Source organism: Notothenia rossii (assembly GCF_949606895.1).
Source record: "Notothenia rossii genome assembly, chromosome: 6".
NCBI classification, from domain to species: domain Eukaryota; kingdom Metazoa; phylum Chordata; class Actinopteri; order Perciformes; family Nototheniidae; genus Notothenia; species Notothenia rossii.
Genome location: NC_136909.1, coordinates 39,844,288 through 39,857,272, shown reverse-complemented (window position 1 = coordinate 39,857,272; position 12,985 = coordinate 39,844,288). Strand labels below are relative to the sequence as shown.

Here is a 12,985-nt window from a genome sequence, read left to right as displayed (position 1 = left end):
TAGTGCGGGATGCAATAACATCCCCGACTAACAGGAATAACCCGATTAGTCCGGAAATAAAATGTTTGGCAACACTACGATATTTAGCAACAGGGAAAATGCAACTTTGCAATGCTGACGATTTAGGAATATCGCAACCATCAGTCAGCCGTGCCATAAACCAAACCATCAACGCGCTCTCTAGACCACATATCATCCAACAGTTTATCCGGTTTCCTTTGGACAATCAACAACTACACAGGATCAAAGCCAACTTCATGGCAATGCAGGTATGCCCGGTGTGGTCGGTGCTATTGACGGGACGCACATAAAAATAATTGCGCCATCAAATGATGAGGACGTGTTCGTCAATAGAAAGAAAGTACATTCCATCAACACGCAGATTGTTTTCATTCATCATGATAGGGGGACTTGAACGGCGGTATGGGCTGTTATTGAAAGTGTTTAAGTGCTGGAAATATGCTCATTATATAATAGTTTGCAGGGTGCTTTTAATTGCCTCCTCGATTTAATGCAATTTACGTATTTGTATTGTTTGCTCTCTCTTTAACGTGCATATACAACGTCATTATCGTGGTCTGCACAAACTTGTCATCATGCGTGTATTCTGCTAACTGCACTGTCCATAACTATTTGATAGGAATACATTTCTTGCCTAGGCTATTTCCTTGTTTTTCGGTGATTTAGTGGGCTCGTTTGTGGGATGTTGCAGATGAGTTTCACCGAGACCGCCTACTCTGAACAACCAATCACCGTACTGACCGCTTCGAAACTCATGCACGAGAATCGACGTCATCCATAGCAACGGCGCGTCACTCTTAGTATGAGTAGGTCTCAGCGGCTTTGTGAATAACTTTTAAGAAAAAACTCCTACGTAAAATGTTTTAGCGCGAGTTAGGAGCACTCCTAGCGGTAAGATAAAATGCTTTGTGAATACGGCCCCAGGTGTATATCAGTATGTAGTGTCTCTACTTTAAAGAGTCCTCTCCTGCTGATGTTCAGGTGTATATCAGTATGTAGTGTCTCTACTTTAAAGAGTCCTCTCCTGCTGATGTTCAGGTGTATATCAGTATGTAGTGTCTCTACTTTAAAGAGTCCTCTCCTGCAGATGTTCAGGTGTATATCAGTATGTAGTTTCTCTACTTTAAAGAGTCCTCTCCTGCTGATGTTCAGGTGTATATCAGTATGTAGTGTCTCTACTTTAAAGAGTCCTCTCCTGCTGATGTTCAGGTGTATATCAGTATGTAGTGTCTCTACTGTGACATGTTTCCATGCTTTAATGTTCAAAAAGCTCTTTATTTTTCTCATACTGCCTGTGCTGCAGCACCTCTTTTCAACCTCTGTCTGAAACCAGAGCCCAGTCTGCTCTGATTGGTTAGCTGGCAGGCTCTGTTGTGATTGGTCAACCGGTTAGAGATGAAGTAAACAAAGGAGTCCAATGGAGGCGTTTCAATATTATGTATTATTATATATGATTATTATTATTATTCTTGTCTTGCCTTCTTTGCAGCATCAGCCATCCGCATTGAAACAAGTAAAACTATGTGCCAAAGCCCCCTTTTGTGCGAAGGTGCAATGCAATAACCACGTTTAAGGTACACATTATATTTGATCATGGTTTTGTTAAGCTAGCTAAGGTACAGAAACTCTGGCTTTGTCAGACTGGACTCATCGTACAGCCTACTGGAGACCTACTTATATGACAGACAGTTGCAAATCCGTGGACTCACCTGGAAATGAGTGACAGCTAACACGCACAAATGTGGAGCTACAACCAGCAGCAGACCAGTCCGACTGCCTCCATTACCCAGAGTTCCTAGCAGCGCTGTGAGGGCAGAGCATACTGCTTGAGCAAGATTTGGGACGCTCTGATAGGCTGCGGCAAGCAATGAGCTGCAGTCGTCTTCACAGAGCGGCAGAGAAGCACAGCCAATCAGAGCGCTGACCAGATTGCTGTAAGCCTCCTGAAGCTCCGCCCACCCATCATCTTGATTGGCTGTGAACAGCCAATTTGGATCTGCTATTTTTAAGAGCTGTTCCACATGACCAATCAGGGCGCTTGTTTCAGAGTCTGAGGAGGCACCAATCAGCTTCTCCTGCAGCTGGGACAGGAGCTCTGTGATAGGAGGAAGGTAGGGAGAGGGGAGGGGCTTATCCAAGGAGGAGGAGGAGGAGGAGGAGGAGGAGGAGGAGGAGGAGGAGGAGGAGGAGGAGAGATGAAGGTCATGAAGCAAAGATGAAAGCTCCATACTGAAGTGGAGGGAGAGAGGAGGATAGCAAGAGGATGAGATGATGAAGGAATAGAGAAAAGATGGGGACCAAATGAAACAGGAGGGATAGAGAAGATGACGGGAAGAAAAGGGAAAATATACACAGAGATATTAACAGTTAACTAGCAAAGTCATACATTTCCTCTCATTCAAATCTTTATTAACAAAGTATCACAGGCTCACATTAAAGGTCCCATGTCATGCTTTTCCGGTTATTACCCGTCCCCTTGTGTGTTATGAAGGTTTTTCTGCATGTGAACGGTCTGCAGAGTCAAAACCCTCAAAGTACACCCTGTAGCGAGTAAAACTCTAACACAGAAAATACCTCCCCAAAACGCCTCGTTGGAGATATGTCACTGTTCATTAATTCTTCCGGGTAACCCATGATGTCATGCGTTACCCGGAACCAAATGGACCAATCCGTGGAGCCGTTACGTTACGTCCGCGGAGCCGTTACGTTACGTCCGCGGAGCCGTTACGTTAAGACGTTAAGCCCCCGCTGATTGGTCCAAATTGACCAATCCACGGACTTCCTCACACACACACTCAGTGCATGCAGCTCTGCTGATCTCTCCTCCCTGGCTGCAGGCTGATAATAGACAGTTGGGATTGCGGCGAAATTCTCTCTGCAGACCCATTCTCACAGCGTTTATCAACCTTTTTCTTACTCAATATCAAACCACACTTATTGTTTTTACTTCGGCTGTGACTTTGTGTGTGCTCAGGGTGAGTTTGGCTGTGTTTCGCTGTATATCGCGAAACAAAGAAAGCACACCTCCACGGAGCTCAGCGCGATTAACAACGTCCCGACCAATCAGAGCACACTGTGCTCACAGGGAGGGTGGGGGATGGAGCTATTGGAGCTATAACGAGCCGTTAAAGGCAGAGAGTGAAATTCAGTGAATACACGTAGTTTAAAGAGATGCTGTATGAGAAACCAATGTGAGTTTGGAAAATTGCACAATATAAATCTATTCTAGTAGACCTCAACAATGGAATTATGATCAGTGGAAATGGCCATGACATGGGACCTTTAAGGTAAAAGCAAGCCGTTTCCCTAGCTCTGTGGCAGCTGTCCATTCTGGAATCTTCACTCAGCCGCAAAGGAGAGAAATATACCTGATAAGCTAATAAAGATATCCTGTCTGCTGTGTGAGGAGGGCCACATATCAGAGTTGTTCCCAAACCTGGAGAGGACGTATATAAAGTTGTTGACTTTCTAAAAGAGAAAGGTGCGCGTTTTGAGTCTTTATCTGAGGCCGTGTTGGAAAGTTACATATACTTAAGTATGATTCTGAGGTATTTGTGATTTACTTGAGTATTTTCATTTTATAATACTTTACACTTCTTCACCATTGCATTTTGGAGGGAAAATTGTACTAGTTATTTTTGCTGGTTCAGCTTATACAATACAATATAAATCAAGTAATGAATTATGATTTATGATTCCCTTTAGAAAGTCATAGTAAGCTCCACCAGCTGCAACATTTACAATTCAGCAAATTGCAACTAATCTATATCTACTGTCAATTTCACATTGAACATGTGCTCTTTTATTAAATAAACTAAAAACGCTTTCATTTAAAGTTGTGAGTTTAGTGTTTTTGACCCTAAGAAACACTGATGCATTAATCAATAACAATAATCCACAGTTCCCCTCTCTGCTCCAGAGGTTTTAAAATTTGAATTGGGGAAACACTGAATTGTATTATCATTCAGTAATATAAAAAATATATGTTTGCTTGTTTGTTTTCCTATGACCAGAGGGGTACGAAGTACTCAGATATTTTACTTCAGTAAAACTAGCAATACTAAAAAAATATATATTTATAATAATAAATAAAAAAGTACAAGTATATTAACGTTTTAATGATACATAATGATTATTTAGTTGATTTATATTCTTTATTATAAATCTATACCTGGTAAGTAGCTGGTAACTTAATTAGTCAAATAAATATACTGGAGTAAAATGTAAAAATATGTCCTCCAAAATGTAGTAAAGTCAAAGTATAGAGTAGCATAATGTGTAATAAATACTTCAAAATTATACTTATACTTAGTTACATTCCACCACTGCATTTGACATAACATAAATAATAATAATAATAATAATAATAATAATAATAATAATACATGTTTTACATTAAAATGGTGCAGGTAAATTATGTTTCCAAAGCCGATTTAATATGTATTTTATTGGCCAAGGTGCAGGAGTAATGAACACACGTGCAAGTCTGATATAACACAAATACTACAATTACTATTTGGAGTATATTGTCAAATTTAAACATGTTGGTGATAATCGTTTGACTTTGTTCTCAAACTCTCCATGAAACGTATAAGCGTACCTCATATCAGCAGCTCATTCTCTTCTCCCATCGATATGAAGAAAGAAGAATATTTTTTCATTAAATTCACTTTTAAATCGGACAGTCAACATGCAGACTGATAACTACGGTGGTTTTACAGAGAAGAACAGAGTGTTTGGGGAAATATCTCCGTGTGAGTACAAGCTCCTCCTGAAAGGTTCCGACCCTGCGAAATCTTCACACATCGTCACTGCTGAGCGCGAGGATGATTACATGTTTTAAAATAAATACCGTATATTAACCATTGATGTAAAGTAACTAAGTACATTTACTCAAGTAATGTACTTAAGAAAAATGTTGAAATACTTGTACTTTACTTGAGTATTTAAATTGTATGCTACTTAATTACTTAATTAGCCTACTTTTACTAATTTATTTGTTACCTTTAGTTACTTAGGCTACTACAGATTTGGATGAATTATGTGAAATATAATCAAGTGTTGAATCAGACTTTAGTCCCACCTGGAGCGAATTCACAAGCTACCCTGCAGTATACAAAGTCATTCAAACTAGCTGCACCTTTACCAGCTTTGAGAACACTTTGATGATCAATCATTATAAAAACATGTCATATATATTATTCTGAAATGGACCAATCTGCACAATGACTACTTTTACCATGGTACATTATTGGAATCTAATACTTGTATACTTTTACTTGAGTAACCTTTTGATTGCAGCCAGGACTTTTACTTGTATCAGAGTATTCCTACACTCTGGTACTTCTACTTTTACTCAAGTACAAGATCTGAGTACTTCTCCCACCTCTGTAAAAATATTTCAAACAAAAGTCATTATAACACAGTGTGGCACGTACTAGAAAATTCCAATTAGGGTGGTAATTAGAAGTTAAAAAGTAAAAGTAGCCTACTAAGTATGCAGAATAGCTAATTTCACAATCAGATATTATATAAGCCTAATGAAATTATTATTTGGTTGATGATATTAGGATGCATTGTATGGCATATTCATTTATTCATCTAGTAAATTGTTTTATATTTTTGGTAGCTTCTAAATCCGTGTATCTACAGTCCATTTGTTTTTTCTTTATTAAGGAAGTAAACGGAAGCGCGTCTGAGAGGCGTTTTAGCGATCACATCTAAAACAGCCAAGACACATATTGAGCCCAGAAAATCAGCAATACTTCCAGTCAGTATACTCGGCCGCAGCATTTTTACCCCTTGGAAAGTCTTTAGAGTCTGGCCTGGATAGCTGGTCACAACTATCCTTCAGCAAAGTGACAAACCCTTGTGACTCTTGTTGGCCTTTCATGAAGCTGCTTTCTTTTAAAATATGATTATTTCTCTGCTCCTAGTTCAATCCTCGCATACTCTTCCATCAGTCCCAGTCATTGCATGTCAGTCAATAGAGCTTCGAAAAATGTGTCCAATTCAACAAAATGTTTTTTTGTGAGTGAAGGCCAGAGCTAAATTATAGATTGTTTGATTGTGTAATTACAAGGTGAAAGAAAAGAAATCCACATCCTCCTATGAAACGTACTTTATTTATATGTTATAGGCTACTTAACATGGAGGGGGTTGTCGACACTACGCTTCGCGTCGGGCCGAACCACGCCCCTTAACTGTGATATATAATGACCATATACCACGGCCTTTGGTGAGCTATTGCTTAAATATATAGCATAATTGATGCAGTCTTTCAGAACACATTTTTTATTAAATACTGCAAATGAAGAATATTTTAAATTGTCTGCACAGAGAGTGCCCTAACTTACAGCAGTTGAAAAGATTTGTGGAAGGATAAATTCTCCATGGGCTTCAATGGCTCTCTAGTAAAGGGTGTTTTATGGTTGCTTGTATAATCCTCAGATAGTGGTTTGTTTAAATAACTAGTGACATTTTAATAAATATTGCAAAAAATGGCTCCAAAAAAGGCATACAACCTGGCCGGCTTAGCCAGTGTGTATTTCTTCAAGCACAACAAGATTGAGAGTTTATGAAGTACAATTATTGGCCATTTATTGTGTCATTTCTCCAAACACATACAGTAAAAATTCCTGTTTTTGAAGCCTTAAAATGGTGCAGGAAAAGGACTTTACATTGCATTATACTTAAAGACAGGACTATTCAGTTAAGAAAAGAGAAAAAAGGAAATCAAATTGTTATAATGGGTGATGTAACATTAATGACATACATTATATGAGGTCCTTGGCACTCATGGGTGTCTCCTTGGGTCATTTTGTGATCATGGGGTTTCACCCTTACAGCATCAGGACAATATCATATGACACTGGAAGCGTGCTGGAGGCTGACGCGTTGACTGCAGGAGACTGATGGAAGGATGAGGCTGATGAGACTGAAGAATCTGTGATGAACGAATTAGCGGCTGAGAAATAATCATATATTAAAAGACAGCAGCATCATAAGAGGCCAACAAGAGTGACAGAGTGTGTCAGTGTGTGCTGAAGGATAGTTATGACCAGGCAAGTCTCTAAAGACTTTCCAAGGTGTAAAATGCTGCTGCCGGAGTACTGACTGGAAGTATTGCTGATATCAAGTCTACCATCCTCTTAAAATACTATGTCCAACAATATAAGTCTCATGAAGAAAGATTTGTTAACGCTTATTCAAAAACAGCAGAGAAACATGCATTCTGGTTCTCAGGAGGGGACGACAGAGGATTATTGGAAAAGTACACAGTAAGTAGTTCATAGTACTTTTGGGGGTAGTTTCACTACTGAGTACAACAGGACCAATCTCACGAAGAACTAATGGCAACAAAAAAGAATTCCCTCATCAAATTGAGCAGAAGTGGCTTGATTTTGTTCTCAGCAGGGGACTTTGACAGAGGATTTCTCCAAAAATACACAGTAAAAGTACTTCAATATATTGTAAGTAGTAGGCTAATACAAATTCAAACAGTATCAATTTCATTAAGAACTAATGGTAGAATTGTATTTTTATCATTCATGAAAGATAGCAGAAAAACCTGCATTATGGAGGGAACTCGGATAGAGGATTACTCACAAAGTACACAGTAAAAGTAGGCTACTTCATTTTATTTCTGGTAGAATTCAAACTAGAACCGAGTCCAACAGTGTCAGTTTCCTTAAGAACTTGTGGTAACAAATATTTGTATCACTCGTATAGCAGGAATAATGAAGAGCAGCTGATTTGAAAAAACAAACTCGAGAGGCGGCTGACTTGATCACAGTGCAGAATATAGTATAGTATAAATCTCCTAACAATGTTGGCCATTTTAGACAGAGGCTTATTATATTTACAGCCCTTAATTGTCGTGTTGTTCAATAATACACGTGAGTTCAACTGTCACAGTTACGTGTCTCTTTATTGGTAGCTCACATGCTAGAACACACCTAGCTCACATGCTCCGTTACCATAACCTGTCGTCTCCCTATGACGTCACTGAACCGTGCCCGTAAGGCTTCACTCCTATTGGCTAACACACACACATATATACAATAACACCACATCTCCCTTTTTATGAATCAATGGGTAGACTGCCATTGACTCCACAGACCTTAGAGGATTATTCTGCCTCTGTACGGTGGAAGGTCTGTTCCTATCTGAACCAGATATAAAATAACAGTTAACTCCAGACCTTCATGAACTAAATGGAACCCTATGATATTTAGTGTATTACACAACATTAATGCACAACATTAATAATAACCAGTTTTTGTTACTTTCTTATAAGACTCTATATAATATCACTTAGGCTTCTGGTTGTTAACAAGTCCAACCTAGCCGGTCTCACCACGGCTCTCCCAGACCTGGTTCTCGGGGTAGGTGGCAGATCTTGAACACCGGGCTCCGGAGGTTCTGCAACACGCTACTCTGGAACACCTCCTGAATGCTGCTCAGCTGCATCTCTGCCGCTCTGCTCTGACGAAGAGTACATGGGGATGAGATGATGGCGACTACGCCGGACTGTCCCATGAGATCCCTCAAGAATGTAGGAACGCGGCGGGTTGTGACTTCCCATAACCGTTCCACTTGCCTTCTGATCCGTGACCCAAACCTCTTTTCCCGGTGCAAGCCTCTCGAGACTTCTCACTCGATGACGCAGGTTGTACCGCTGTGCATCCTTTATTCTACTCTCTCTTTCTCGCAGAACTACAGCCTCGCTGTCGGGAAGAGCAGGATCCAGCAGCGCTGGTAATGTTGGCACCGTCGTGCGAAGCCTCCTCCCCATGCAAAGTTGCGCAGGGCTATACCCGTTTTGTAGTGGGGTGGTTCTGTAAGCCAGCAGAGCCAGATATGGGTCTTCTGCTTTCTTAAGGAGACTCTTTACAGTCTTTACAGCCCGTTATGCCTCACCGTTGCTCTGTGGATATTTCGGGCTGCTGGTGACGTGTTTAAATCCATATGACTCTGCAAACTCTTCAAATGCCCTTCCCGAGAACTGCAGCCCGTTGTCTGTGACCAGCGTCTCAGGGATACCATGTCGTGCAAAGATGGATTTGAGATGGTGGATTACATCTGTTGATCTTGTGGGTGTCAGCAAAGCCATTTCCACATACCTTGATGCATAATCCACTACCAGCAGATATGACTTGCTTCCCAGCATAACAAGTCGGCACCCAGTTTCTGCCATGATCGGCCTGGGTATTGTGTTGGCATCAGTGGCTCTTTGGGGTTCTGTCTCTCCTTGCTGCATGTCCGGCAGTTGAGAACCAACTCATTCAGCTGCTGACTTAGCCCTGGCCACCATACAGACTGTCGGGCACGCTCCCTACACTTCACCACTCCTTGGTGACCTTCATGTAGTCTGGCGAGCACATAATTTCTCATTGTTGCGGGGATGACGAGTCTGTCCCCCTTTAACAGTAGTCCGTCCTTTACATTTATGAACGCTTGTTCCGCCCAGTATAACTTTATGGCTGCTTTGCTGTTGCTGTGTGCTGGCCATTTCTCTTCACACAGCTGCATCACTCTTCCGCACACACTGTCCTTTGCCAACAGCTCTTTTAGCTCTTCCAGGTAAGCCGTGCTTGCTGGCAAACTATCGATAATCATGCCCATATTCGTGCTCTCGAGGAACACTTTTTCATCTGGTGTGGAGTCTCTTTTCACAGGTGCACGTGACAGTGTATCAGCCGTCCACAGGCTTTTCCCTGGCACATGTGTGATTGAGTAGGAATAACGCATCAGGCGCATCCGGAAATGTTGAATCCGTGGGGAAAGCGCATCCAATGCCTGAGACCCCATGAGACTCAGTAGAGTTTTATGATCCGTTTCCAGCTCAAAGTGTCTACCGATGAGAAAGTTGTGAAACCTTTCACAAGCCCAGATTAAGCCTAAAGCTTCCTTTTCTACCTGTGCATATCTCTGCTCTGTCTGTGTGAGAGAACGTGACATATAGGCTACCGGTCTCCAATCCTCTTCCCATTTCTGCAGAAGCACACTCCCCAAGCCGTATGATGATGCATCTGCTGAGACCTTGGTTTCTCTGTTTGTGTCATACATGGCTAGCACTGGTGGAGATATCAGAGAGTCTTTCAAATCTTGGAAGGCTCTGGCCTGATCGATGCCGCACAGCCAGCAGTTTTTTTTAGAGAGCAGGTCTCGAAGTGGCTTGTATCTCTCTGCTGGCTGCGGTATGAACTTCCCCAGCTGGTTGACCATGCCTAGAATGCTCCTCAGCTCGCTCACATTTTTCGGCTCTTCCATTTTCCTTACCGCCTCTGTCTTGCTCGGGTCTGGTCTAATGCCGCTAGCAGTGATCACATGGCCCAGGTATGTCACCTCCTGTTTGGATATGTCACACTTTTCCACATTCAAGGTGATTCCTGCCTTTTGGATCTTCTTCAGCACAGCATACAGACGAGCGTCGTGCTCCTCCTGTGTTTGGCCCCACACCAGTACATCGTCCATGTGACAGACAACCCCCTCTAGTCCCTCGGTTACCTCAGATGTCATCCTGTTTTGGAAATGCTCAGGGGCTGAGGCTATCCCGAAAGGTAGCCGATTGAAGTGGTATCGGCCAAAGGGTGTAATGAACGTTGTGTACTTGGCTGAGCCTTTTGTTAAAGGTATTTGCCAAAACCCCATGTTTGCATCCAACTTGCTAAATATTTTGGCTCCAGCCAGCTTTCCCAGTGTTTCTTCCACTGAAGGTAGAATGTACTTTTCTCGACACACAGACTCGTTCAGTTTAGTTAGATCCACACATATGCGAACAGCCCCTGTCTTTTTAGGCGCCACCACCATGCCAGCGCACCAATCTGTAGGCTCCTCAACTCTGCTGATCACCCCCAGGTCTTCCATGCGGGACAGTTCCTCTTTGACTTTGTCCATCAGTGGCAGTGGAATCCTTCTAGGCGTCTTCAGAGAAAACGGTTGAGCCCCTGGTTTCAGCTTAATGGCATATGGCTGCCGCACCTCTCCAAGACCGCTGCATACTGTTGGGTAATTAGTCTTTAGCGTGTCCACAGTGACTTTTTCTAGTCGTGCCCAGTGCTTGAATTGGGCCGGTACTCACCGGTACGCAGTACCGGCACTTCTGATTTTTACCCATGTGGTACCGGCACTTCTTACTGAGTACCGGCAAGGTGCCGGTACTCAGTAAAATGCCGGTAGGCCTACTCAACCGCCGGCAATATACGTATATATTGTAAACGCAACGCAGCGCAAATGTGGGTCTGACTCTGCCTCACAGAGGGTGACTGGCTGTCTACATGACGTGGCCTGCCGACATTGCCACTTTCATACAGATCATACTAATGCCCTCGATTGGTCTCTGTGTGTCATTCAAGCTCGGGAGGGTGTGTGTTGGTGTATGTGTGGCGCGAGCGAGAAAGCGCGCGCACCGGATACATGTATTGTTGTTAGCATCTGGTGCTAGCTAGCTGCGCTAACAGATATAAGGAGCTTTTTCAACAACAAGGTGGAGGGAGAGTCCTTTGCTGTCAGACTGAGAGGCTGATAACTACAGCTCTGGTGAGGTAAATTACTCTCTGAGTCTTTAGATAGTTAACTTAGTTTAAGTTATCTCAGTGGGTCTCAAACGGTTCGGTCACCATTTATGTAAACACATATTTCCATTTGAGGGGGTAGTGATTAGTAAAATATGCATGAATAATACAAACAAAATGTTAACTAGGTGAAAAAAGGTAAGATAAACTTGTTGAGAGCTAAAACTAGTCTTTGCTGTTGCCTCAAAGAGGAGCAGGGGGGAGAGGAGGGAGACAGGAGAGGCCGATTCAGGAGCCCAGACACACTCACAACTATAAATGAACCAAAAACAAATAAATAAACAAGTTTCAATGTTTTTTCATATTGGATATTGTATGTTATTGGTTATGGCCATGTACTTATGATTTTATGATTATTTAAATGTATACATTTTTGTTTCATATGGGTGTAGTCTCTTTATTTCCCCCTCAAAATGCACCAGATTGATGCATTTAAGTCCAACATTTAAAAATAAATCTTACCGGGGGAGCATGCCCCCGGACCCCCCTATAGGATTTGAGGCCCGGCCCCACTGTTTCCAAATAGATTTGCAATTTTTTTTAAATAGTAACCCATCTCCATATGTTTCTTTTTGGGTAGTAGATTTAAACTAGAGGGCTATCACTTTGTGCAGCAACGCTATTGACAAATAAATCCAGCAAAATGGCACAAAAAACTGGTTGTGGCCTCAGGGACGAGGAGTCATTTAACCAGCCAGTAGGAGTCAAGCTTTACTTTCTTTTATATCCATAAAGAAAAAGTAAATCTGTTTACAGTTGTTTCATTATGGATGTTGAGAGGTATCCATATATCTCTTCATTTTACTCTCAAATTGCACCAGATTGATGCATCTACCTTCAATATTTAAAAAAAAGAAATCCCGGGGGAGCATGCCCCTAATCTCAGATGCACCCTGAGTCATTTTGTTTAAGTACAGTGAGCCTTTCTAAAATATACAGTAAAGAGACAAACCCACCAGCATTATAGGATATACTATGACTTTGTGCCAAATACTTGTTGCTGATTTAGAGTACTGGCACCTTTTTTATTCCAATTCAAGCACTGGTCGTGCCACTAGCTTCAGCGCTACACTGGCAGGCCTCCCGAGCAATGCTGTTTGCAAGCGTCGAATGACATACACATCCTCCATAAGTTCTCTCTCTCCTTTCTTCAGCAGCATACTAGCAAAGCCCACTACGTCTAAAGGATTTTTCCCTGTGCCCCAAAGTGGCTTCCTTGGCTTTTGAAGAGCTGGTGGAGCTTTGTGCTTATAGACCTCCTTAAACACGGAGTGAGGAATGACTGTAACATCAGCCCCAGTGTCAATTTTGAACTGCACACTTTTGTTGTTAATGTCAATGTCTGCCATCCACGGATCATTGTCGGTCTCAATGCTGCCTAAGAG

At 42.0% G+C, this 12,985-nt stretch overlaps 1 protein-coding gene across 4 annotated transcripts in view; it reads right to left on the bottom strand.

Moving 5' to 3' along the window:
- The window catches only part of tti2 (TELO2 interacting protein 2), a 51,906-nt gene extending 46,615 nt beyond the window's left edge, over positions 1-5,291 (bottom strand). The window contains exons 1-3 of one of the 4 annotated variants that reach the window (XM_079688562.1): positions 4,622-5,282; positions 3,390-3,457; positions 1,731-2,250 (exon numbers count right to left, since the gene is read on the bottom strand). In XM_079688562.1, coding sequence (XP_079544688.1) covers positions 1,731-2,249 — 519 coding nt within the window. In that variant the 5' untranslated portion in view covers position 2,250; positions 3,390-3,457; positions 4,622-5,282. Of the gene's footprint in view, positions 1-1,730; positions 2,251-3,389; positions 3,458-4,621 lie in introns of all 4 variants that reach the window. The other 3 variants (XR_013809435.1, XM_079688563.1, XM_079688561.1) reach the window with 3 other exon arrangements.
- Between the last annotated feature and the right edge of the window lie 7,694 nt (positions 5,292-12,985).